Source organism: Diospyros lotus, chromosome 10 (assembly GCF_014633365.1).
Source record: "Diospyros lotus cultivar Yz01 chromosome 10, ASM1463336v1, whole genome shotgun sequence".
In the NCBI taxonomy this organism is placed as follows: Eukaryota; Viridiplantae; Streptophyta; class Magnoliopsida; order Ericales; family Ebenaceae; genus Diospyros; species Diospyros lotus.
Window position 1 is genome coordinate 16,563,503 of NC_068347.1, and position 23,667 is coordinate 16,587,169.

General features: G+C 37.2%; 1 protein-coding gene across 1 annotated transcript; it reads right to left on the reverse strand.

Annotated features, from left to right (window-relative positions):
* Positions 1 to 1,480: 1,480 nt before the first annotated feature.
* Positions 1,481 to 21,021, reverse strand: LOC127811917 (probable aminotransferase TAT2). The gene is made up of 7 exons (XM_052352118.1): positions 20,596 to 21,021; positions 18,704 to 19,043; positions 18,331 to 18,549; positions 17,836 to 17,895; positions 3,986 to 4,141; positions 3,762 to 3,855; positions 1,481 to 1,851 (listed from the first exon to the last, which is right to left on the reverse strand). Exons 1-7 carry the CDS (start codon positions 20,865 to 20,867, stop codon positions 1,724 to 1,726), a joined length of 1,269 nt encoding a protein of 422 aa, XP_052208078.1. The 5' UTR covers positions 20,868 to 21,021; the 3' UTR covers positions 1,481 to 1,723.
* Positions 21,022 to 23,667: the final 2,646 nt, after the last annotated feature.

Genomic DNA, 23,667 nt, shown 5'->3' on the forward strand with positions numbered 1-23,667 from the left:
ACTGCAAAGGGATTCAAAGCTGCGGGAATGTATGTTGGGTTGCGTGCCAAAGGAGAAAAGCTTGATCTTGCACTTATTACTTGTGATGTAGATGCAGTAGTTGCAAGGGCTTTCACAATAAATGTAGTCGTAGCAGTTCCAGCAATTTACTACAAAAAAGCATTAGAGACTTCACTAGTGGCACATGCAGTCTTAATCAATGTTGGTCAAGCTAATGCAGCAATGGGTGATGTTGAGTACCAGGATGTGATAGAATATTCAAGTATGCTATGCAAAAATCAACAACAAAATGAAGTTAAAGCAGCAATGAATAGCCAAACACTAGAGGATGAGTTATTTTAACTCTACTCAAAATTATATCCATGCCTATGTCCCAAAAAATACCTATGCCCCATAACCATACCTATGCCTCATAACCATAAACCATAAAATGCCCATATGCCTATATCTAAGACATGCTAAAATTTAAAATTTGCATTTGCAGCCTCAAAGTCAATGAGGGGTGTTGAATTTTGACTTAGTAGATGCTGATGTGATTTGAATGAGTTAAAATAAATTAGGATTATCCATAATTAATAAATTAGCAACTATATGATATTGTTTGTTAGCTGATTTGACTAGATAATATACCATATTATTTTTCACTTTATGTTCATTTCAATTTACATTTTAGTTGTATAAATTGGAGTTTACGATCGAACAAAATATATGACTTTTGCTTTGGTATTTTTTTTTCAATCCCTTTTCTTCTTTCTTCATAAAATACCAACATGAAGTAAAAGTGCTCATTTTAAGAAGATTGGATGGAAAGATTTTTTATCCAATTTCTTTTCATTCCATTTGTAAAAGGCGCCTCCTAGTGAGGGTTTATTTCATCTAATTCCATTACTTTTTACTCATCTAAACACACCATAAAGGAAAGAAGAGAAAAAGAAGATAAAGTTGGCTTCTTTTTATTTGAATGTTGAGTTCATATCAATTTATAAACAATTACAAATAAGTGACATCTTCCTTATTTTGCGTACGGGAGGCATCAGGTTTGTGTAAAAATTTTATCCTTATTTTTATGCAAGAGACTTAAAATTAAAGCAAAGGCACTTATAAATTGAAGGATGAGTGTGGGACGCCTTTATTTTGGATGAGTGTGGGACCAATGCTAAAGCTAACTCTAGTACTAAAACACATAAAAAAAAAAAAAAACAGGCACATCTTGGACGGCCACTGAATTCACAGAATTTGTTCCTTTGACCATAAGTTTGCTGAAAAGGACTCTTATTTTATTGCAATGATGTTCATCCAGTTGGACCTAAATTTCCCCTGCAACTGCAACTGCAACTGCAAGCTCATGCTTTTGCTTGATTCTGATTCCTGATTTTGATTTTGAGAAGAGATATGAAACACTGCATACGGAGTCGATTTTCTCACAGCTTGAAGCTGTTTTTGTCTTGTAAAAAACCCAAAAAAGATAAAAGAGCAATGATGAAGAAATGAGAGAAACTTCAAACGCTATTATAACAACTCTGTTTCAGAGGGAACTGAACTGGCGTTCCCATAACATGACTGTTGCCTCATGTTCATGGAAGACTACCCTTACAGAGAGTTATGGCAAAGTCATACCACAGCTTGCAATTACAAACAGGTACAGGATGGTGCAAAAATCCATTCGTGATTTCTGCTGCTGCCAAGTAAGGATCAGCATAGATATACAGCTTGAATTATATTATTAGCATTCTGTTTGGCGATAGGAGTGCCGTTGATAGAAACACTTCACCCTCCCTAAAGCTTCTTCAAGCGAGGATGGATCGACTGCAAATGTGATCCGGACCCAGTTTTCCATGCCCACCGCAATTCCTGCAGAAAATAATCAAATTCAGAAAGTCAGGAACAAACTGTGGTAGGCTTAAAAATCTCAACAAGCTCACATTTGTTTCTACAACATTTGACACTGTATGTTTGGTCTGCAAGTAACAAGTGACTTGTTCTCATAGGAAGAATAACGAATTTGTCCCACTTGAAGTTGGTAAGTGGAGGATCCAAGACATACGGTGTATCATGCCGCATCGAGCAATAGGAAGGATCGGATCAACTTACTCTGATGGGCCTACACGAACTTCCTAGGGATCACCCATCCTTGAGCTACTCTAACTCAAGTACGCTTAACCCGGGAGTTCTTTATCCATATTCAGTCCAAAAGGTATCGACCTAGTATTGTTTCCTTCCTTACTATCCTTGATATATATACTAGCTTCTCTAGAGTCCCTTCTTAGACCTGACATTGGGCTTTCATTCAGGCCAAAAGGTATTCAACTGGTGTTCTTTCCTTCCTTATTATCCTCGATATATATACTAATTTCTCTAAAGTCCTTTCTTAGACCTGACCTTGTGCTTCCAGGGTATTACATACAGTACCAGAAAAATCTACACGAGTGACTTCATCTAGTAGCCTCTGTTAAATGATTGTTAATGTTGTTCAAATAAACTTGTCCAGTATGCTTTAGCCAGAAATCAATCAACCACTGTCTTATGTAGAGAATTCCTACTATTATTTTGAGAGGGGGTAATTTGTCCTGATAGTGTCTAAATAAAGGGTATTCTTGAAGGATGAGGCAACCATAAACCAAGAGCATTTATAACATTACGTGGCTTCTTCCTATACAATGTCCTTCAGTTGACAAGTTTTTCAAGTTTCTTAGCAATTGACCATTATAGTGCTTGGCTTCCTTAGTGTTTCAGATTGACCCATGATTTTTCTCTTGGTACTCAAATTTTGATGTAAATTATGTAAATGCTGTACTTATTTCCAAGCAATTCGAGTTTGTTCTTGTATATGAGATTTACAAATTCACAACGTTGAGACCTTCAAGAGGTTTGACTAATGAAGTTCGTCAAAAATCCAAACACGTAGAAAGACTAATGCTTAGCAGTCGAGATGATTATTCCCAATCAAGTTGTTGGTTTGGTAGCGTTGGCAGTCATGTTTAACTTTCATTGACCAGACATATCATTTTTAGCCCCATGGCATCCCTCAAAAAGTAACAAATGGTAAAGGACGACCTTGGTCAGTGACATAATCTATTGTTGACAACACAGAAAATCTATAATATGAATCTATACATTGGAAAAGATACAAAATTCTAATGCTTAGCAGTCGAGATGATTATTCCCAATCAAGTTGTTGGTTTGGTAGCGTTGGCAGTCACGTTTAACTTTCATTGACCAGACATATCATTTTTAGCCCCATGGAATCCCTCAAAAAGTAACAAATGGTAAAGGACGACCTTGGTCAGTGACATAATCTATTGTTGACAACACAGAAAATCTATAATATGAATCTATACATTGGAAAAGATACAAAATTAAACAAATCACCAACTAGAAAAATTAAAACAAGAGCAAGAGTAAATAGTTCTTCAACTATTCTTCTGGTGCTTAAATTGATAAGCTTATTTCTGATACAGTGGCAGCGAGAGTGTATTTAACAGATGGGGGGGGGGAAAAAGAAAAGTTTGTAATATAACAGTTCAGTTAAGGCATAGAAAACAAGCTTGAAACAATGCATTGCATTGTAGTGGATACAAATTTTAGGCTGGATGTTTAGATATAATTATTGGGCTCAAGAAAGAAACCAACAGTGTATAGAGAACTCCACTTTTCCATTTTGTTGCTGCAGTGACTATTAATTCTTTCAAAGCAAGAAAGAAACAAGAAGTTTTATTTCATCATAGTTTTAACCATGTTATATAGATAGATTGGTCTCTCACCTGGAAGAATGATGACAGATTCCTCTTTTGCCAATTTGAAGCAGAAGTCAATGTCATCACTAATGCCTTTCAGGAGGGAAAGATTCAGCTTCACCTATATAAATATATTGCAAATGAATGACCACATAATTAGTTAGACTCCTGGTGTACACCAGTTTTCTTTTCTCTTTTCTTTTGTTTTGGGGGATATAGAAGAGGATTGGAAGTTTCTGCAAAGTCCTCACCATTACAGCCATGGATCCCTGTGGTTTATGCGGGCATGTAATGCAATGGATCTCCTTTATTTTATTGCAACAAATATCTGCCGTCTGCTTCAATGTATTAATGGTCTTCGTAAAGAAAACCTCTTCAGTTTGTTGAAGAATATGAGGGACTGCTGCCTACAACCATCAAAAATATAAGAAAGAAAAAAAGATGGCTTCATGATACAAACATAAAATTGGTAGTCAGATTTACACCTTTCCAGATGAAATTAGATCTTCAGATATTTGTATTTGAGGGTAAATTTTAGAGAACACCCTTAAGGTTTGCCTAAATTGCACCAACTACCCATATATTTTTAGAGTAATGCTATAAATCTAATCTAGTCTAGATGGTAGCAATAAAAATGTACATAATAAATATTAATTTACATCTTTTCATTACCCAATTAAAAGGTACGGAGATCCACCTCCTCCTAGATGAATACCATTATTCCTTTAAAAGTAATAATACCGAATGAACAATACTAGTGGTGTCTGGCAGTGGCGCTGCCGCCGATGGGATCAGAACCCTCAGTGACAGAGGAAGGAGACACGATTGCCTATCGCCAACGGTACGAGTAGAGAGAGAACTAAGAGAGAGAGACGGTCGGCGATGGGAAGAGGGTTCTTCCTCATGATCTAACCCAAAAAAGGTGGGTTCTTCCTCATGATCGAAACCCAGACTTCCTGGGTTCGATCGAGAGGAACCCAACCCAAAAAATCTGCGTTTCAATCAAGATTCTCCCACATTTTCTTGGTTCGATCGAATGGAACACAGAACATTTGGGGTCCTTCAACCCATTTTCCAGGTTCCAGAGAGAGAGAGACAGCGATATCAACAGAGAGACACACACAACCACCCGTTCTCCATCCTTTCCCCATCGTAATAGTCCCCGAAGGATAGGTAGAGGAAGTCCTCTGCAGATTGGTTCCCCATCAAACCCCTCTAGAAATCGGAGAGAGAGAGAGAGAGAGAGAGGAGGACGATCGATACGACTTCGTCGAAGCAGAGGGAGGAAACACTAGTCGTACAGTCAGCGAGCTCACTGGCTAAAGAAACAGAGGGGGGAGAGAGAGAGAGAGGAATGAGAAGGGCGGAGAGAGAAGATATTATAATTTATTTAAAGAGTAATAATGTTACAGTCGTGACTCATAATAAAATTTATTAAAATTAATTTTTAATTAAATACTGTTCTGTAATATTAATTAAACTAAAATTTATGCCAAATATAAATTTCATATACTTTTGAAATTCGCTTAACTTGCACCAATTACTACTTGCCTGCCCCTCAGTATATATATTTTAAAATACACAGCTACGTCCCTTTCAGTTATTAACAGATTAAGCAAAATAACGATTTTGCACTTATATATTTAAATTAAAGTAATATTAGAAGACATTAGTTATTACAATCACCACCAATACATGTGATAATTATATGACAGTATTTGATTGAGAAATATAAAAGGACACTCTAATAGATTTTATTGTAATGTCAATAAAACAATACCATAACTATCACATTTACTAAATGGTTGTCGTAACTGATACACCCCCCCCCCCCCCTAATAATATTACTCTCTAAATTGAAGACAATGCACGCAACTTACGACAATTTTCGCTAAGAAGCACAAATACTTACAAAGGCATTACTTTAGTGTTGGGACACTTATCACCAACTCTCTCGATGGACACTTGGCAACATGCATAGGGATGGGAGTGGTTAGATCGTAACTGTATCCAACACACGTGTAACTTAAAACCTAATAAAATGAATATAGACATAATTACACTTAAAAAACAAATAGAAACATCGCCGCCGATTAGTGTTATGGTTACGATTGTTATAAAAAAAAACCCTAACCAATTAATTTTTATATGTAATATGGTATTAGATTGTAAATTAATAATTTAAATATATAAAATATCTTTAAGTTATATTTTGTTTATATTGTGTGGACTTATACCCAAGGATAAGCCTAAACCCCACAGTCCATTAAGAGACCTGAATGGGAGGCTAAAATGGGAGACTCGTGAGAAACCCACAAGGGACTTCAATTCAGGAGTGACCTCACCTCAAGAGACTCGCGAGGGATTTCAGTTTATGAGTGACCTCACCCTGAGAGACTGTGGCTGCAACCTCACCTGAGAGCCTCTCTCGATGCCTCCAAAAGATCCTCCCAAAAATTCATGAATCACTTGACAACTGTTATTTGAGAAACCTTCCAATATCCTTTCTTACATATCCGGAAGAGAGCTCGAAATGCCTGTTGAAGGAATGCGGTCCTTCAATTTCTCTAAATCTCTATAAATAACAGAGTCGCCCTCTTTGTTCAAGTATGCTCACCTAACCAGTTTCTTTCTCTACAAGTCTCTCGGAGACTCCACGACACTCTTCCGCATAAAAAAATTCATTATTGTATCTTAGCAGCAACAATTAACGTCGTTTGTGGGAAATGATTAAGAAGCCAAATACATAGGGGTGAGCATTACCAAAGTAACCGAACCGACAAGTTCGGTCGGTTCGGTTCGATTATTCTTTTATTAAAATTTTGATTCGGTTAATTTTTTTAGAAGATTCGATTTTCGGTGTTCGGGTCGGTTATTTAAAGTAAAAAATCGAAATATCCAAACCGAATATACCCATAACACCGGAACTCCCCTCCCCCCACGCGGGCGCGGCACCCCACGCGGGTTCTGGCAGAGACATCACCGGGCACCCCACGCGGGTTTTGGTAGAGCGCGGTACCCCAAGTGGGTTTTCTTCTCCATCTCGATAGCTTGCTTCATCCTGAATCCCTCAAGCCTTCTCCCCCTGTTCTCCATCCCTTGCCTCACAAGGGTGCACTACCCCTAGTTTGGGGTTGGGCGGCTTTTCGAATTGGCTTGCAATGGTGGAGATGAGGAAGCCTCTAGTGCTTGCTTCAACCAAAGCTCTCATAAGTTCGATGTTCGGGTCGTCAACAACAAGAGATCAAACGATCGCTGCAATTGATCGTACCGGACGGGGCTCCATAGATGAGGCGACGAGTATACTGATTTTGCCTTGGTTGGGCTTCCAAGTTCCGACGTCTATGCTCAAGAAGCTATCCATAACCTCTAGCTCGTCGTCTCTTCTGACGGTGTTCTCCATCCCTCGCCTCACTGGGAGTCCCTTCTTTTTCCCTCCACCATCCCTCGCCAATGGCGAAGACGAAGACGAAGGCCAGAGATGAAGACGACGCCGATGGCCCATTCGGTAAGTTTTTCGGCTACTTCTATTTTATTTTGAAACCTATATCTACTAAAATCTAACCATTAAATGTTTTTGATTTTCGGGTATGTGGGTCATCGTGGTTTGGGGAATCCGATGATCAGTTCCGATGATTGGAATCACTAGCCGGCTAGGTGGCCGGCGGCTACAGCAAGGCCTAACTAATGTTCGGTCTCTTGCTTATTTTGTGTTCCAGTTTGGTTTTGGTTCGGTTCGGTTATCACACTTCAGATTTCGGTTAGTTCGATTTCGGTTAATTCAGTTTGTTAGGGTTAGTCGGTCGGTTCGATTTCAGTTAATTCAGTTTGTTAGGGTTAGTCGGTCGGTTCGATTCGGTTACTACATATAGTTCGGTTCGGTTCGGTTCGGTTCATAATTTTCGGGCGGTTCGATTCGATTCGGTTATAACCGATTGCACACCCTTACAAATACAAGTCTCAAATAATGTCAAAGAAAATCTCTTGAAGCCAAGAGGGTCGCCCAAAGCCGAGAGAATCTCTCAAAGTTGAGAGTCACCCTGATAAATAAAAAGGCGAGAGACTCCCCTGAAGCCAAGAGAGTCTTCCAGACAAAGAAAAAGGTGAGAAACTCCCCCAAAGATGAGAGAGTCTACATACTCTTCGGGATTTATGTTTAGGTTTTGGAGGTTCTTCCCCCAAGCCTCCTGTAAGGGACATTTCTCCCTTGACCGTTGTCCAGACTCAATGCAGTGTATCATTAATCGAGTTAAGCAACAATAATGGCTCATACAAGGTCACAAGTAGCTGGAGAAGGCCAAGAAGGGCCTGAAATCCAATCTCCCATAAATAATCCTCCATCGGGTGTCCCAGTGACCTTTGGATCAGCTCCTCCCATTATCTCACTTGCAGCCTATGAAGCCATCCGAAAACAATATGTGGAGAGCATGCAATCCTTTCGAGAGATGGAAAGACTACTATAAAGCGTCATACCACACGCTTCCCTAACGTAAACCTTGTGAAACCTCATAACAGCCTCAACCACTCACCCAGGAATAAGGGAGGATACCCTTTTACTAAAGGCAACTCACTCGAAAGAACAACAAGACTTTCTCGTTGCATGTTCTTACGCGAGAGACTCACCCGAATACATTACTAGCTCAAGAGAGGGAAGAAGCACGTGGTTGGCTACAAACAACAAAGAAAACTTTAGTAAGGCAAAATATCCTGAAATTGTGAAAAGTACAATTGAAGAGGAATGACAGGTCCCAACTAGAGGATTATGTAGGAAGGCAAATGAAGTGAATAACCCCACAACATTCAGTGCCCGAGAGACAACATACATGAAAAGAATGATAAAGGAAATTTTAAAACAAAAGTGATTGGTACTAATTCCGAAGGAAGACTAGAAAAGGAAAAACCCCTTCACCTTAAAGATAATGGAGAAATCCCTTCTCAGGAAGTTTAAGATGCCACAATTGGCTATATATTCAGGGAAAGGGGAACCCCATAATCACGTTTAAAGCTATGAGTCCCTAATACTACTTCATGGATGGAATGATGCAATCATGTGTTGAGTTTTTCCTCTGACATTAACAAATCCTGCCTATGCTTGGTTCAATGGCCTTGCTAAGAGATCCATCTCTTCTTTTGACCGATTAAGGGCAAAATTAATCAAAATCTTCATTAATAGCCACAGAGGGAAGGACTGTATATATTTGCTTAGTATTCGATAAAGTGGTAAAGAAACCCTCAGGCAATATGCTAATCATTTTAGGAACGCAACATTAGAAATACAAGACTTACAAATGGATACGACAACAGTTGCAATGCTCCAAGGGACGAAATTAGTACCATTGCAAGAATCTCTAGCTCTGGATCAACCTGTATCGTTGGTAGACTTGTTTGCTCGAGCCAACAAGTATATTTTATAAGCTGAAGTAATCTAAATAGCCAGAGGAAACGAAGATAGAGATTACAACAGAGAAGAAAAAGACTCTGATAAAGAGACAAGCCAGATGAAAGTGAAAAGCAAAAATATGATGATACTCCCCGACTCCAATTTAAGGATTATACCCTGCTCACAGAGTCACGTTCCAATATTTTGATAGTTGTTGATGGATTGGGCCTTATTAAATTTCTAAAAAGCCTATGAAGAGAAAAAGGGACACCTTATGCCAATTCCATTAACAAATGCAAAGACTTAATGAATCAATAGAGACTCTGATAAAAAAATGGGAATTGGGAGAATTTGTGGACATGGAAGCCCGGAAGAAAGAACAAAATAACTACGCTAGAGGCAAGGGGTATAACTTAAGGCAAGAAGAGTGATAAAAGACAGGTCAAAAAAGCATATTTCATTGCTTGAAGGCCTAAAGCCCACAAAAGAATTCAAAACACATATGTATACTTCAGGAAAGTATCATAAGCAAGATTAAGAGTCTTAACATTTATAAATGTCACCTAATAATGCTTGATTAAGTGACTTTTACCTTGTTGCAGTTTCTTTTTGTGTATTTTGTTTTTCAAGTCAATGAATGCACGAAAAAAGGGGCCAAAACTCCGATGAACCAAGGAAACCTAGTATCAAAGCATGGAATAAGCAAGAACAATCTAGGGCTCATTATTTAAAACCTAGTATTGAAGTGTGGAATGCGCGAAAATAATCTAGAGCTCACTATCCAAAAATTTGAAACATAAAAACGTGATAATAGTCCAAAAACCAAAATGCATAAAACGTGAGAATGGTCCAAAAATTAATAATGCAAAAATCGCAAGAATGATACAAAAAAAACCTAGTATCAAAAGTGTAAAATGCGCGAGATCAAATTAAAATAAAAAATGCAAAAGCGCGATAATGATCTAAGATAGCTCAAAATCAAAAGCGATAGATGCGTAAGAATGATCTAGAATAATAGAGCCAAAAGCGCAAAATGCATGAGACTAGATTAAAACTGAAAATGCAAGAGTACAAGAATGATCTAGGGTTCATTATCTACAAAGGGTTGGGAAGCAAGCATTGTTAGTATTATTCTAATGCTAGATCTAGATGGCATTTAACAATTGTAATTAAGGGACTAATGATGTAATTCTTATAAATATAATAAAATATATTTTCATATTTTAAGATCGTATCTTCATTCATAACTCTCCAATCAATTCATATGAATGAGCTCTTAGATTTCCTAATGAAAGTCATATTCTTAAGTGTTAAGAATATGTGATAAAGACCTTCGCATTGAAAATTTCTTAATAGTATTCTTAGTCCTTAGATTTCTCATAAGTGGGTTATAATTAATCAATTACAGATTGGCACATGAGTTATTATATTTGATTAGTATAAAAATGATGGTGAGTTGCATGCCGTAATCCATGAGATGGATATAGTATACATGTGAATAGATGTTAGTTGAACATCTATCAAATGTGATGCACGTGATAGATCACATGATTTGAAATGATCTATAATTTATCACAGGTTTCGATTGTGTTACTGGTTCTTAGACTGAAAGCAACATAGTTGTCTTGTATGTTGTTGCCAGGGATTTATCATTGCTAAGAACCATTCGGTTATCGGGTGGGAGATGCACTGTATAGTCTCTATACAGTAGCGTATGGATGTAGGTGATTGCTAATGAAATCCATTGACCTTCGACGTGAGATGAATATCATATGTGATCAATGGTTGTTCTGATTGAAGAAATCTCTGGCCAAGGTACACTTGATTGGAAAATATTTTCAATGTTGGAAGAAGTTCTGATGTGTCATCTCGATCTCACCACACTAATATTGGCATAGCTATCAAGTTAGTGAGTTTGATCAATCCACGACTCTCACTCAATCGGGATGTTAATCAATTGAGGAATTATAGTACATGGGAATTATAAGCCTAAATAGGTTCTCAAAGAAATTAGACTTCATTACTAGTAGAATTGCCCTAACATAATACTAATTATCACTTAGGGTATTTCGGGGTACATCGAGAAGATGGAGAGATTCTCATTGTAGACCAAAATATTTGGTCAGCGTTAAAGAGTTTGATGTCTCCTAATTGATACTTAGTAGTGAACTTAGAAGGTCACGCAAATATCTAGATGTGGCGGTTAACTAAGCAATTAAAGTTGAAATCATCATTAAAAGTTAATGATATCACTGTTAAAAGTTAACAGATTGAGTTTAAAAGATTAAATTAATAAAGAGCAACTGTCAAGAGTTGACATGCATGTCGTTAAGAGTTAGCGGGGGCCTCGGTTTCATCAAGAAATGATGAAAGGGTCATTAAATGCAATTTCTGAAAACTTGGACAAAAGGGCCAAAATCGATCGACGGGCCTTGGAGGCTGTCAACCGAATCAAAGGCCAAAGCCAATTGACAAGTTGAGAATTGATCAATAACTTGTGCCAATCAATCGACATCTTCTTAGAACTGTCAATTATTTTTGTCGCAGAGGGTCGTGATTCGATAAGATCTTTTGTCATTTTCGCAACTGTTTTGGGGCACGGGGCACGGGGCACGGAGGAATGACAGGAGAACAACATACATCCAGCATGCCTCTCCCTTGTCCTCTCTTTGTCTCCTTGTCGTTTCATCTGCGTTGAATGCAATTAGGATTTTGGGAGTTCATATAAAAGCAAAAGAGAAGAAGAACAAAAGGAAGGTCTGCCTTTGCAATTGTTGCAAATCATTCTCTTGGCCTTAGCTCGTTTTCTTTCTTATTTCAAAGCCTTTGAATCCACTTTCCTTTGCTCCTCGTTCCTTCATTGCTATTATAGCAATTCCAACATAATAGTAAGATTGTTTTTGTTTTGGGATCCCCATTCCATTAAACCCAATTTCTATTTAATCACCAACAAGAAGGCTCCCTAGCACATAGGCATTCTTGTTGGTTTCATCCACGATTAGGAGCATAGACTGACTATGCCCCTCGTGTTTTCAGGGGTCAAGTTAGTCACTCGAGATGTTGTTCGGGAGCTATTAAAGAGCAAAGGTTGCTGCTCGGGAGGATTTTCAACCTTTAATTCGAATCCAAACTGCTACAAGGTATAACTGTTAAATCCCCTATGGTTTGGTTTTGTTTTGTATTGCATATGGTCACTAGAAACTGAGTCTTGCAAGGTAATTCTATGTTTATTTCCGCTGCATTTTGTATGAGTTTTCGAAAATGTTTTGAAAAAAGATAAAAACCATGATACACCAAATGTTGGCGTTCCTCTTTAAGCATAGTACCCCTCTTATAAGAAAAAACGAAGTGTAAGTGTTAAATGTTGGCATTCCTCTTTAAGCATAGTACCCCTCTTATAGGAAAAAACAAAGTGTAAGTGTTAAAAGCTTTAAACAATTTATGATTCAAAAGCTAAATAACAAATTTTTTATATACTATATGAGTTACTAACATGTTATGCAGAGAAACAAGCACAAACCTAGATTTAGAAGTGCATAAAGTGTGAGAACGATATAGAAAATTGAAATGTATGAGAACAATCCAAGGCAAACCTAGCATCAAAAGTGAGAAAATGCACGAACATGATTTACGGGCCATCATCTAAGACAAAAGGGGATCATGAATACCAATGGGTTATAGAAAACAAAGACACCCTAAAAGTTCAAATTACAAGAATCCTTTCATAGAGCAAAGTTATCCCAAATGATTAAGGAGCAAACCCTAACTCAAGAAGGGAATGACACAAGAAGAAATTAAAGAGAAACCTCCAAACAAAGGAATTGGCAAGAACTCCACAAATGAGATTACCGTACTAACATTACGTCTATATCTCTTGAAAGGTAATCGAGGTCAAGTTCTCATCAACTGTTATTGGTATTTCTCGCACCTATGGGCTAGACACGACCCATCAAACCGGCCTAATCGCCAAAAGCCCTGTAAACCCAAAGTCGAGCTCGCTAGAACAAGGTCGCACATCGCTAAAACCCGAGCTTAGGTCGCGGAACCAAGCGAACCCCAGCGAGCTCCCAGGCCCAACCAAGCAAGCTCATAATAATGCTTCTAGCCTGCTGGCCTAATCCTTTAGCTCGTATAACAACAAAGCCGCGAAACAATTGGAGGCATGGATCCACCTACTTTATCTAAAATAAACCAGATCTTTGGTAATACAGAGCCCACTCCCAGTTTTATGGAATTGATAAGGACATCTTATCTCCATGATGTCGTCCTTTCACTTTTGGATTTTATGCAATTATAGACACCTCTAACTATAAATAGGGGTCAAAATATTATTGTAAAGGATGGTAAATAATAATATATTGTTACTCTGCCGGAATACCCAGAGGACAGTCGTAGAGTAGGCATCGTTCCGGCCGAACCACGTAAAAACTCCCCTGCGTACCATTAATCTTTTCTTCTATCTGTTCTTCCTCTTTGTGTTTGTGCTAATCTTCTCATTGCGGACCTACGAATCACAATCGACTGATTCTAAACGTTGACATTAACTGACACGGATCCTCAACATCTAAATTCGTTAGTCATCTTAGGGTTCCCTCAACCACTTGAATAAGGCTTCAAAAGAGCATAGAGGTTCTCTAAGCCATTAACCAAGATGATAATATGCCTCATAATACCACCAACTTGCAACACTAAGGTATGTAATTTCAGGTAGAAGAAAAATGGAAAATTCATGCGATAGAAAAGACTGGTATTAAGCAATAACCCTCAGAAAAAGTCTCCAAGAGAAGGCAGGTTGACAGTTACTCTTCCCTCTAGGAGACCCATAAGAAAGAGTATGGAGCAATTGTTGTGTCCAAGAAAGTGGGCCTATGCTTGAGAATAAGAATAAGCCCAAGGAAAGAAGCTTGCATTCCATTGAGAGACTTGGGCGAGAGACATAAATGAGAGACTGAAGCAGGAGACTCATGAGAGACCTTGTAAGGGACTTTAATTTACGAGTGACCTCACCTGCAAGAGACCTCACCCCGACAAACTCGCAAGAGACCACGGGGACTTTAGTACGCAAGAGACTGTGAGGACTTTAGTCCGCAAGTGACCTCACCTTAAGAGATCAAGGCTACGACCGAGTGACCTCACTTGGGAGCCTTTCTCAATGCCTCTAAAAGACATTCCCAGGAATTCATGAGTCACTCGTAGTGTTGTTAAAGGGGTGTCTAGGCGCACGCCTAGGCCCTGACCCTCAAGGGGCAGCCATCTCGCCTTGCCATGCCCAGGCGAGGTGACATCCAACCAGACGCGCCTAAGCCCTTCAGGCGCACCTCCCTCAAGCGCACATCCATCAGGCGCAATTGATTTTTCAGCATGTTTTATTTTTTAAACATTTTTCTGTTAAAACTTAAAGAGAAAGAAAATAATAAAATACAATATTAAAAAGTCAACAAAGCTCAAAAATATCATGCTCCAGCTCATCTGATTTCTAAAAGGCCAAGAGACTACACCTCCAAGGCTCCAACTCTCTTACGCAACACTCTCTTCTCTCACGCAACACAACAACTGCAACTTCTCAAGTTCTTCTCCAGTTCTCCAGTTCTGATTGAGGTGCTTCACTGCTTCTCCAGGCCAAGGTAACATGTCGACAATCCCTGCTTCTTCTCTTCTTCTTCTTCTTCTTCTTACGTTACTGGCAGCTGCTAGCCTGCTTCTTCTTCCGCAATCCTTGTTGCTTCTTCTTCTTCTTCTTCTTCTTCTTCTTCTTCTTATTACATGGCTATTTCTTAATCTTACATTGCTGCTATCTTTCTTCTTCTTCTTCTTACACGGTTGCTTCTTACGTTGCTGCTATCCTCCTGCTCCTGCTCCTCCTTCTTCTTCTTCTGCTACTACTAAACTTCTTCTTCTTCTTTTTCTTCTTACATTGCTGCTACTGCTAGCCTGCTTTTTCTTCTTCTTCTCTTCCTTTGCTTCTTCTTCTTTCTTACACTACTGCTACTTATTGTTTTTCTTCTTCTTCTCTTCCTCTTATTCTTCTTCTTCTTCAGTTCTTTTTTTTTTTTAATTTTTATTTGTTGATACCTGTTGTTGCATCTTCTTCTTCATTTTTTTTTTTTAACATGTTTGGCATAATTTAGCCTTAGTCTTTACAAATTTTCAAGTATACTCATATTATATAGAACTGTTAAACTTATATTCCTCTTCTGGCAGTATTTTTCAATCCTTAATCGGATCCTATGCTTGATTAGAATAGAAGTTTGATCTCTACCACTTCCCTGGATTTCTTCTTTCCGCTCCCTGAAATTTTTTCTCTTCTTCTCTAATCTTCCACAATACTTCTTGTTGTCCTGCATCAGTCCTCCATTCCAGAAAATCCCACCGTTAATTAGAATTCTTTTTCAACCCCTCCATTCCTTGGTTGAAATTCAGTCACTTATTGATCCATGCTTCTTTTCAGAATTTTTTTACAATGGTTTTTCAAATTTATGACTCCTTGCTTATGATGATTATGGAAGATATCCTAATCCTAATGGCATCTAATTCAAATGCTCTTAGTGGCTCCTCTGGCAGTGGTAGAAAAGATCCAGCATGGAAATATAACACATTGCCAAATCCAAAGGACATAAACTCTTTAAAATGGAATTTTTGTGGAAAAATAATGAAAGGAGAGGTTTACCGAGCTAAACAAAACCTTGTTAGAGGGTATAAGAATGGCAAAGTTTGTCCAAAATGTCCTTCACATGTTAAAGAAGAAATTAGAAAATATATGTCGAAAAAGCTAGAAGAGAAGAACAATAGTGATGTTATACCAAATTTTGATGATGGGGATGATTTCTAGTTTATTATGTATATCTAGTTAATCATAATTAAAATTTAGCCATTTAGGACCTATTAATAGTTTAAGGTTGATCATTTAACTTTTTCTTTTAAATTGACTGTTGACTTAAAGTCTTAAAACTAATATTTTTTTGGTAGGTTTTGCTTAAGTTTAATGATATTTTTAGTACTATTTTGTTGTCTTTTAATTATATATGTCAAATACTAATTTTATTTTTTATTTGTGGTGTTTAAATGTCGATTCATTTTCTGATTTGTTGAAATATGATGGGATTTAATTTGCTTAAATTTACAAATATGTCATGAAATATGTTTATGTTGTGATTTATTTAATATATGTTGAATTCTTGAATTTTTTGATAACATAAATGTTGATATGTGATTAGGATCTATTTTATGACTTATTATTCAATTAAGAAGTATATTTTTCTTTTTTCTTAGTCAGCATGCGCCTTGCACCTGTCAGGCTCGCGCCTCGTCTCGCGCCTTGTACCTCAGACTCCAAGACCCTTTGCACCTTAGTGCGTCTTGGGCCTTTAACAATACTGGTCACTCGACAACTACTATTCAAGAAACCCTCGAATATCCGCACCTACAAATCCAAAAGAGAACCCGAAATGCCCACCGAATGATGTGATCCTTCAGTTACTCTCCGCTCTATAAGTAGAAGAGTCACCCTCCTTATTCAAGTATGCTTACGACCCTACTAAGACTATAATTCCACTTCCAGCATGAGACTAACTTAAGTATTGAAAAGTCACCTTAACTAGTTTCTTTCTCTCCAAGTCTCCCAGAGACTCCACAAGACACTCTCTCGCACAAAAAAAATCATTGTTGTATCTTGACAACGACAGTTTACAACAATGTTCAATAAATAAAATCATTACCTTAAGATATATCGTAACAATATCCCAAAAAAATAGCAAAATCAATTCTCATAAAGTATGAAATCATTTTAAGATTTTCATTTTTTAGTTCTTAAATTTCTGGAGGCCAATTCTAATTTTTGTAATGATTAGTTTAAGTCTAATTCAAATGTGCATGTTCAATTCTGGTTGCCAATTTCATATACTTTTTGCGTGTCGGTTGTCTATTCTTTTGTTTAATAAAAAAAAAGTTATTAAAAATTTTATTTAATTATGCAATTTGTTAAGAAAATTACGGATAAAAACTACAAATATGATCTATCCATCAGTTATAGACTTAGTTATGAAAATCCATAACCGTATTGTTACCATTATGAACACTGTTACAAACTTAAAATCAAGGATACAGTTACAGTTATCATAAAAATCGTAACCAAACTGATCCGCCCCCATCCCTAAACATGAATTAGACACACTTCTTATAACATGTACACACGTTAATGGGTTTATGTTACTTAGACACACATGAAGTGCATTGCAAGTTTGGAGAAAAATGGCAGGAAATCCAATTATAAAATAGTTGTCTCCAAACCCAAACGTCTTAAAGTTTACATAGTGCTGAGCAAGCACGGTTTTAAGGCACCAATAGGCATTATTGATTAAAGAATGGGACTACACTTTCTTTCTCATTCTTTATTAAGGCATCAAGAAAACTGTAGCCACAGACAATAATTAACAAGCAAACAAGCAGTAGAAGTAGTATTTGACTTATAAGGTTCATTAATAATGAAGAAAGCGGCTTCTTTATGGCCCTGCTTGCTCTTACTGTAGCAAACTCAGAAGTATGAAATCTTACCACCCCCTTGCAATTGAAATCATTAACAAATGGCGATGAGTTATAAAGCTTTAAAAACACAATCAAGCCAGGAAATCCATCAGCTGAGTGCAAACAGTCACTTAAGAGAGCAGAACATATTTGCAGGTCAATGTTTGTTTAAAAGCAATCACAAAGCAACAAGGTACTGACTTGTATAAATGTAGCAGGACCTCCGCAAATATCAAAGTACTTCTTTATGCGCTCAATCACCTGAGTGGAGAGGACAATGATAGAAATAGATTTAGTGAAATTTAGTACCAAATCCATAACATCCATATTGCACATTGGTTGTCAACTTCCTCGCCATGTATCAAATTATATATGGAAACATATAGGATGTTTGCATATGAAAAAGTTAAAAATTTACCATCGTCTTAAATATAAATATTTTAGGTCCTAGGGGTGCCTTTTGAGGCAACATCTTAAGTCTTAAATCTTACACACCAAACAGAAAAAGCTCACACAAATCATATTGCCCTCTAAATTCTTCACCATAAAATTCAGTAGAATGAACATAAAGATTGAGCACAGCCCATTTAACATCAAGGACAGTAAAGCAAGCATATGTTAGGAGAGAAAGAACACTCTGCATGCATCTAACTGCTCATTAAACAATGGTAAAATTTAATAACAGTTATCACAAACCTTCGGATTTTTGAATGTGCTACAGGGATCATTTATCACAAACCAACCAAGTCGCCAACCAGGCACTATCCATCTCTTTGATAAAGAGCCAAGGGTGAGAATAGGAACGATGGATCCAAAAACTCCCATTGGCACAAAAGTATTGTCTCCGAAAGCAAGATGGCCATAAACTTCATCGGCAATTACAATAAATTTTAGCCTTTTTGCAGTTTCAGCAATCTAATTGCAATAAAAGAGAAAGTAATAAGAAACACGAAACTAATATTAATTTGAAGCGTTAAAACTGACCACAAACTGGGGAGTTACATGGCAGCAGACACACATGACTACAGGGGAGGAATTGCATGTGCAGAGCTGAAGTTCATGTGCTAACCTTCTTCAAGTGTTGATAGGTATAGACATTGCCACATGGATTCCCAGGATTTATGATTACCATTGCAACAGTGTTAGAATCAGCAAGCGATTCAACAGCATCCAGATCAACTTCCCAACCCTTCTCAGGGATAAGATCGAAATGCCGAACTTCAAGATTTCTAAATGCAGCACAGAGTTCGTAGATTGGGAACCCAGGTCTTGGAAGCAAAATATTCACTCCAGGGCGAGCTAAAATTGTTAATGCTACATCAATAGCTTGAGTGCAACCGGCTGTGACAAAAGCATCATCAGGTGATAACTTGTAAGGGAGGTCACATGACAAATATTCAGCGATTGCCCTGTTTAAAGGAAAAACAAAGTGAAAAAATATCTCGAATTTGGATTGCTGCACTTTGAACTTGTGACTGCAAATATATGATGAAGTAATAACAACCAATAAGAAAAAAGTGGGACATTTCCAGCCAATAATGACCACCTCTAGGTTAGAAAACAAAAGGCATATCCAGGTCATTCTCAGCTGCAATGATATAGCTCATTAAAGATAGTGAATAACTGATGCTCTAAAAAAACAACTAAGGATCAGTAACAGTTTTCTCTAGGTGAAGGAAAACAACATCTTAGGAGGGAAAGCTGAACTGAATGGCGTGACAGCTGTAAAACTAAGGACAAAATATACTGAAAAATGGTGATTTTGAGTACAAAACATTGTAATAGGTGACACTGGCATATTGCAAAACTAGCTGCTATCCTTCTATTATTTGTCTATTACTATTGTTAGCTTAATAATCTTCAGACAGAAGGAAAGAAGGAAAAGAAATCACAGAACCCAGTCCAACTATGTTCATTTCACCTGCAATTTGTAAGGAATCAGAAACTAAAGCTAGGCTAGCCCAAGGATGTCCAGTTCGCTGTTCCTGATTTATTCTCAACGCAAATCCTAAAAACTGAGAACCAACAAATGAACTACAAAAACAAAAATTATTATATCTTGGTCACTGACTTTGGTAGGAAGGGTGGAAATTGAGGGAAGGAAAGGGCATGGTCCTTCCTCTTGCTTCTGCCAAATAGAGGAAACACCATAAGGCTGTTCAATTAGTTGTGGGAAACAGCCCCAGTTTTCTGAAAATTTACTCCACAGAAAATAAAAATTAGAAAATTTGTTCAAATACAAAAAAATTTCTGAATAGAAAATGAAGATTTGGAATACGCAATTCTCTACAAACTTTTCCTCAAAGTCATCTCTATTTCCTTCGCCAACACGTGTTAAACAAAAGAAGTCCCATCTCTATGTTTTTTGAACGTATGTTCAAAATTTCTAGATTGGAAATTAATTTATGTTCTTTTGACATTTGGAAGCCCTTTTCAAATTTTCTATGGAAAATAAACAACAATATAGATTCTCTAGAAAATTGGAAAACATAAGCATCCCGTACCCTTTCAAAGAGGTGGTACACTAGGCAATTGGGACCATACCAGACAAGCCCCTTCACTACAAGTCATAGAATAGTCCTAAACTGAGAAGCAAACTCAGAAGTTTGGTCTGTTCAGTTGTTAATCTCCAACTTAATAAGAAAGAGAGTAATTTTTCTAAAAGCTCGAACTATTTTCCACAACTAAACTGCCGCGATGTTTGTAGGAAAGGAGTCTAAGGCAAAAGGAAAAGAAATGACATTTTACTCGTGCAAACATTTCCGCAAATACATAAAGGGCATCTTTTTTTTACTTCACATTTTCCTCCCAGAAATCCCGGTTCCAAACGTAGCACAAAGCCACTGCCAAACCAGAAAACAGAACATGCAGGCCATAAAAGGCAAAAGCCAAATCTCTAATCCTAATTCACGGCAGAGAGGAACCATAATTTCAGAAAAAGGAAGGGGAACTAAAAATTACGTTCTAGTCTGAGGAAGACCCACGGTGGGGGCATAGCCATTGAACTTTTGGGAGCTGAGAGTATCGGCAACAGCCTGCTCGGCGACGGCAGTGGTGTGAAAGCAGGAGTAGGCAGAAGGGTCGCCCATCCCCAGAGAAATCACGCGGCGCTTGTCGTCAGCATCGACGTTTGCCATCAACAACCCAAGAATGCCTTTAATGGTCATATTCCTGGGCGTTTGATGATGATCAACTTCTTGGGCGCCGTCACATTTCTTTATTCCATTGTCCATGGCGCTCTCTCTCTCTCTCTCTCTGGCTCGGTGCTTGGGCAATTGACGAGACAAATTGAAGGACAAATAGATAAAATGGAAATGGTAGTGAGAGAGAGAGAGAGAGAGAGAGAGATAGCGAGTGCATGACGAAGGCCACTAGTCGTCCAGTTCTCTGCTTCACAGATCTGCTCTGCTGCATGCGTACAAAAGCTTTATTTCATTCTTTTCCTTTCATTTTCTTTTCTTGTACAACGACACGTCCTCTTCGTAGTCTCACTCACATTGGTAATTACCAGCTACTCCTTCCCAAATCAATTCAATAAATAACTTTTATAAATTTACAATCACTTAATTTAAAATTAATAATAATCTTTTCTACAATTAATAATTTAATATATTTACTATGATTTTTTTGTGTACTTTATTAATTTAATTTGTGAGTTTTATTAAGTGATTTGCTAATGTGGTTTTGTATTGATCTTAAAATATTAAATATTTTCACACAATATAATTATTATTAATTTAAATTATAAAGTAACATTAAATATTAGTTAATCTTCAAAATATTTGATAAAGAGATGGAGATACTTTTGACATTTAAAAACTAACCTAAATTTCTCTTGATTTTACAATTTTATTAATTTGGATATGGTTGAAATATGTAATATGTTGTTGATAGAATGACCCTTAATTTGAAAAAAAAAGGTTTATGTTGATGAATTAGTTTAGTAAACATTAGCCATGATAATGTGTAAATTAGTTTAGTAAACATTAAGTATGGCCCATGATGTAATAATAATAAAAAAAAAACAAAAGTTTTTGTTATGTTTTTAGGCTAATCACGACAATAATCAAATTCTTTTCGCAAATTTGAAATGTTATGTAATTATTTTAATTTTAACAATTAAATCTAAATTAACTTAATTGTGTGTAATTTTATCAAACATATAAAATCGATTTAAATGGAGTATGTTCATGTTGATTTGACATGTTAGATGTTATATAATAATAGTATTTTTGGGACCTACATGTATACACAAATAAAAATAAATAAATAAATAATGTAACTTGAGTTCGAGTCTTAAGGTTACTTGATTTTAGTTTAATTTGGGCTGTGAGAGGTAAAGTATGGTTAAATAGGAAAAAAAAAAAAAAAACCTCGTTACTTTGAAATGGATGGGGGAGAATCATGAAAAACGTTGTCTACAAGAGGGAGAAAGCATTGGAAGACATTGAAATAGTGCTAGAAGGAATTGAAGCTTCGATTGGAAAAGCTATCATGGTCTATATAGGTGTAAGAAAGTGAGACAATTAAAGCTTCAATTCGATGATGAAAGAGAGACGCAATGTGACATCTCGCATCGAGCGATATGAATGATCGAATCAACTTATCCTAATGGGCCTATGCTAATTTTTTAATGATCACTCATTTTTGAGCTACCCTAGCTTAAGCATGCTTAACCCGAGAGTTCTTTGTTCACATTCAGCCCAAAAGGTATTCAGCTGGTGTTATTTTCTTCTTTACTATCCTCGATATATATACTAACTTCTCCAAAGTCCCTTGTTGGAAAAAGCTATCATGGTCCACATAGGCGCAAGAAAGGGAGACAATTGAAGCTTCAATTTGATGATGAAAGAGAGACGCAATGTGACATCCCGCATCAAGTGATAGGAATGATCGAATCAACTTACCTTGATGGGCCTACGCTAATTTTTCAAGGATCACTCATTTTTTAGCTACACTAGCTCAAGCACAATTAACCCGGGAGTTCTTTATCCACATTCAGTCTAAAAGATATCCAACTGGTGTTATTTCCTTTCTTGTTATCCTCAATATATATATTAACTTCTCTAAAGTCCCTTATTGGACTTGACCTTGGGCTCTCAGAGTATTACATTCTTCCCTCTTTTGAGCACATGACGTCCTCGTCATGTGACCTTATAACTAGTCCTAGATCTTCTCTCCTTTGGAGGCTCCCATCCTAGAAGCCTATTAGGAACCGCTCCTTGTTCAGGCCCTCGCACCCTAACGCCACTCCCCGTCCTCATCGGACCGCCTTCTCCAAGGGTCGACTCTGATATCACCTGTAACATCCCTGCATCGAGCGATAAGAAGAACTAGATCAACTTACCCTAATGGGCTTACACGAATTTCCCAAGGATCATCCATTCTTGAGCTACCCTAGCTCGAGCACGCTTAACCCGAAAGTTCTTTATCTACATTTAGCTCAAAAGGTATATAGCTGGTATTGTTTCCTTCCTTATACTAGCTTCTCTAAAGTTCTTTCTTGGACCTGACCTTGGGCTCTCGGGGTATTACACGCAAAGGAAGCATGGGTCCATTTCATAGCAAGAAAAAAAAAGTAAGTTGTCCTTGTGCTTTGGGTCCCATTTGTTAAATGTTTTCACGAATTTTGTAATTAGAGTTTTGAATGGGATTTCGTAATTAGGGTTTCAAAATTAGGTTTTGAATGAGCTTCCTAGTTTGGGGTGATGGCATCAAATGAGTATTCTAGCACTATGACTTCGAGCACCAATAGGGTTTTATGCACTATGCACCATTTAATATGTCATTGTTAAACTTAATATACCCGAAAGAACTTAGGAAGAAAGTGTTTTTTTGTTATCCTCTACTTAAGGTAATGTGTTTAACTTTAAAAATAATTTATTTAATGTTATGGGTTGTGATTGAGGTGAAATGGTTTGTCGCATTTGGTGAAATATTTAATCTCGCATGACAAAAATACTGGATTTTTTATATAGTATGATGATGAGCTACTACTAGGTTCTAGAGAGAGGTTTTTAATGTCATATATGA

Bases quoted from the DNA above. Each gene is read 5' to 3' on its own strand.
- LOC127811917 (XM_052352118.1), bottom strand. From the start codon at position 20,867: ATGGACAATGGAATAAAGAAATGTGACGGCGCCCAAGAAGTTGATCAT. The intron at 19,044-20,595 runs GTAATTTTTAGT...TCCTTTAAACAG, and splicing joins GGTCTTCCTCAGACTAGAAC to GGCAATCGCTGAATATTTGT. The intron at 17,896-18,330 runs GTTTGTGATAAC...CTCTCCACTCAG, and splicing joins GCACATTCAAAAATCCGAAG to GTGATTGAGCGCATAAAGAA.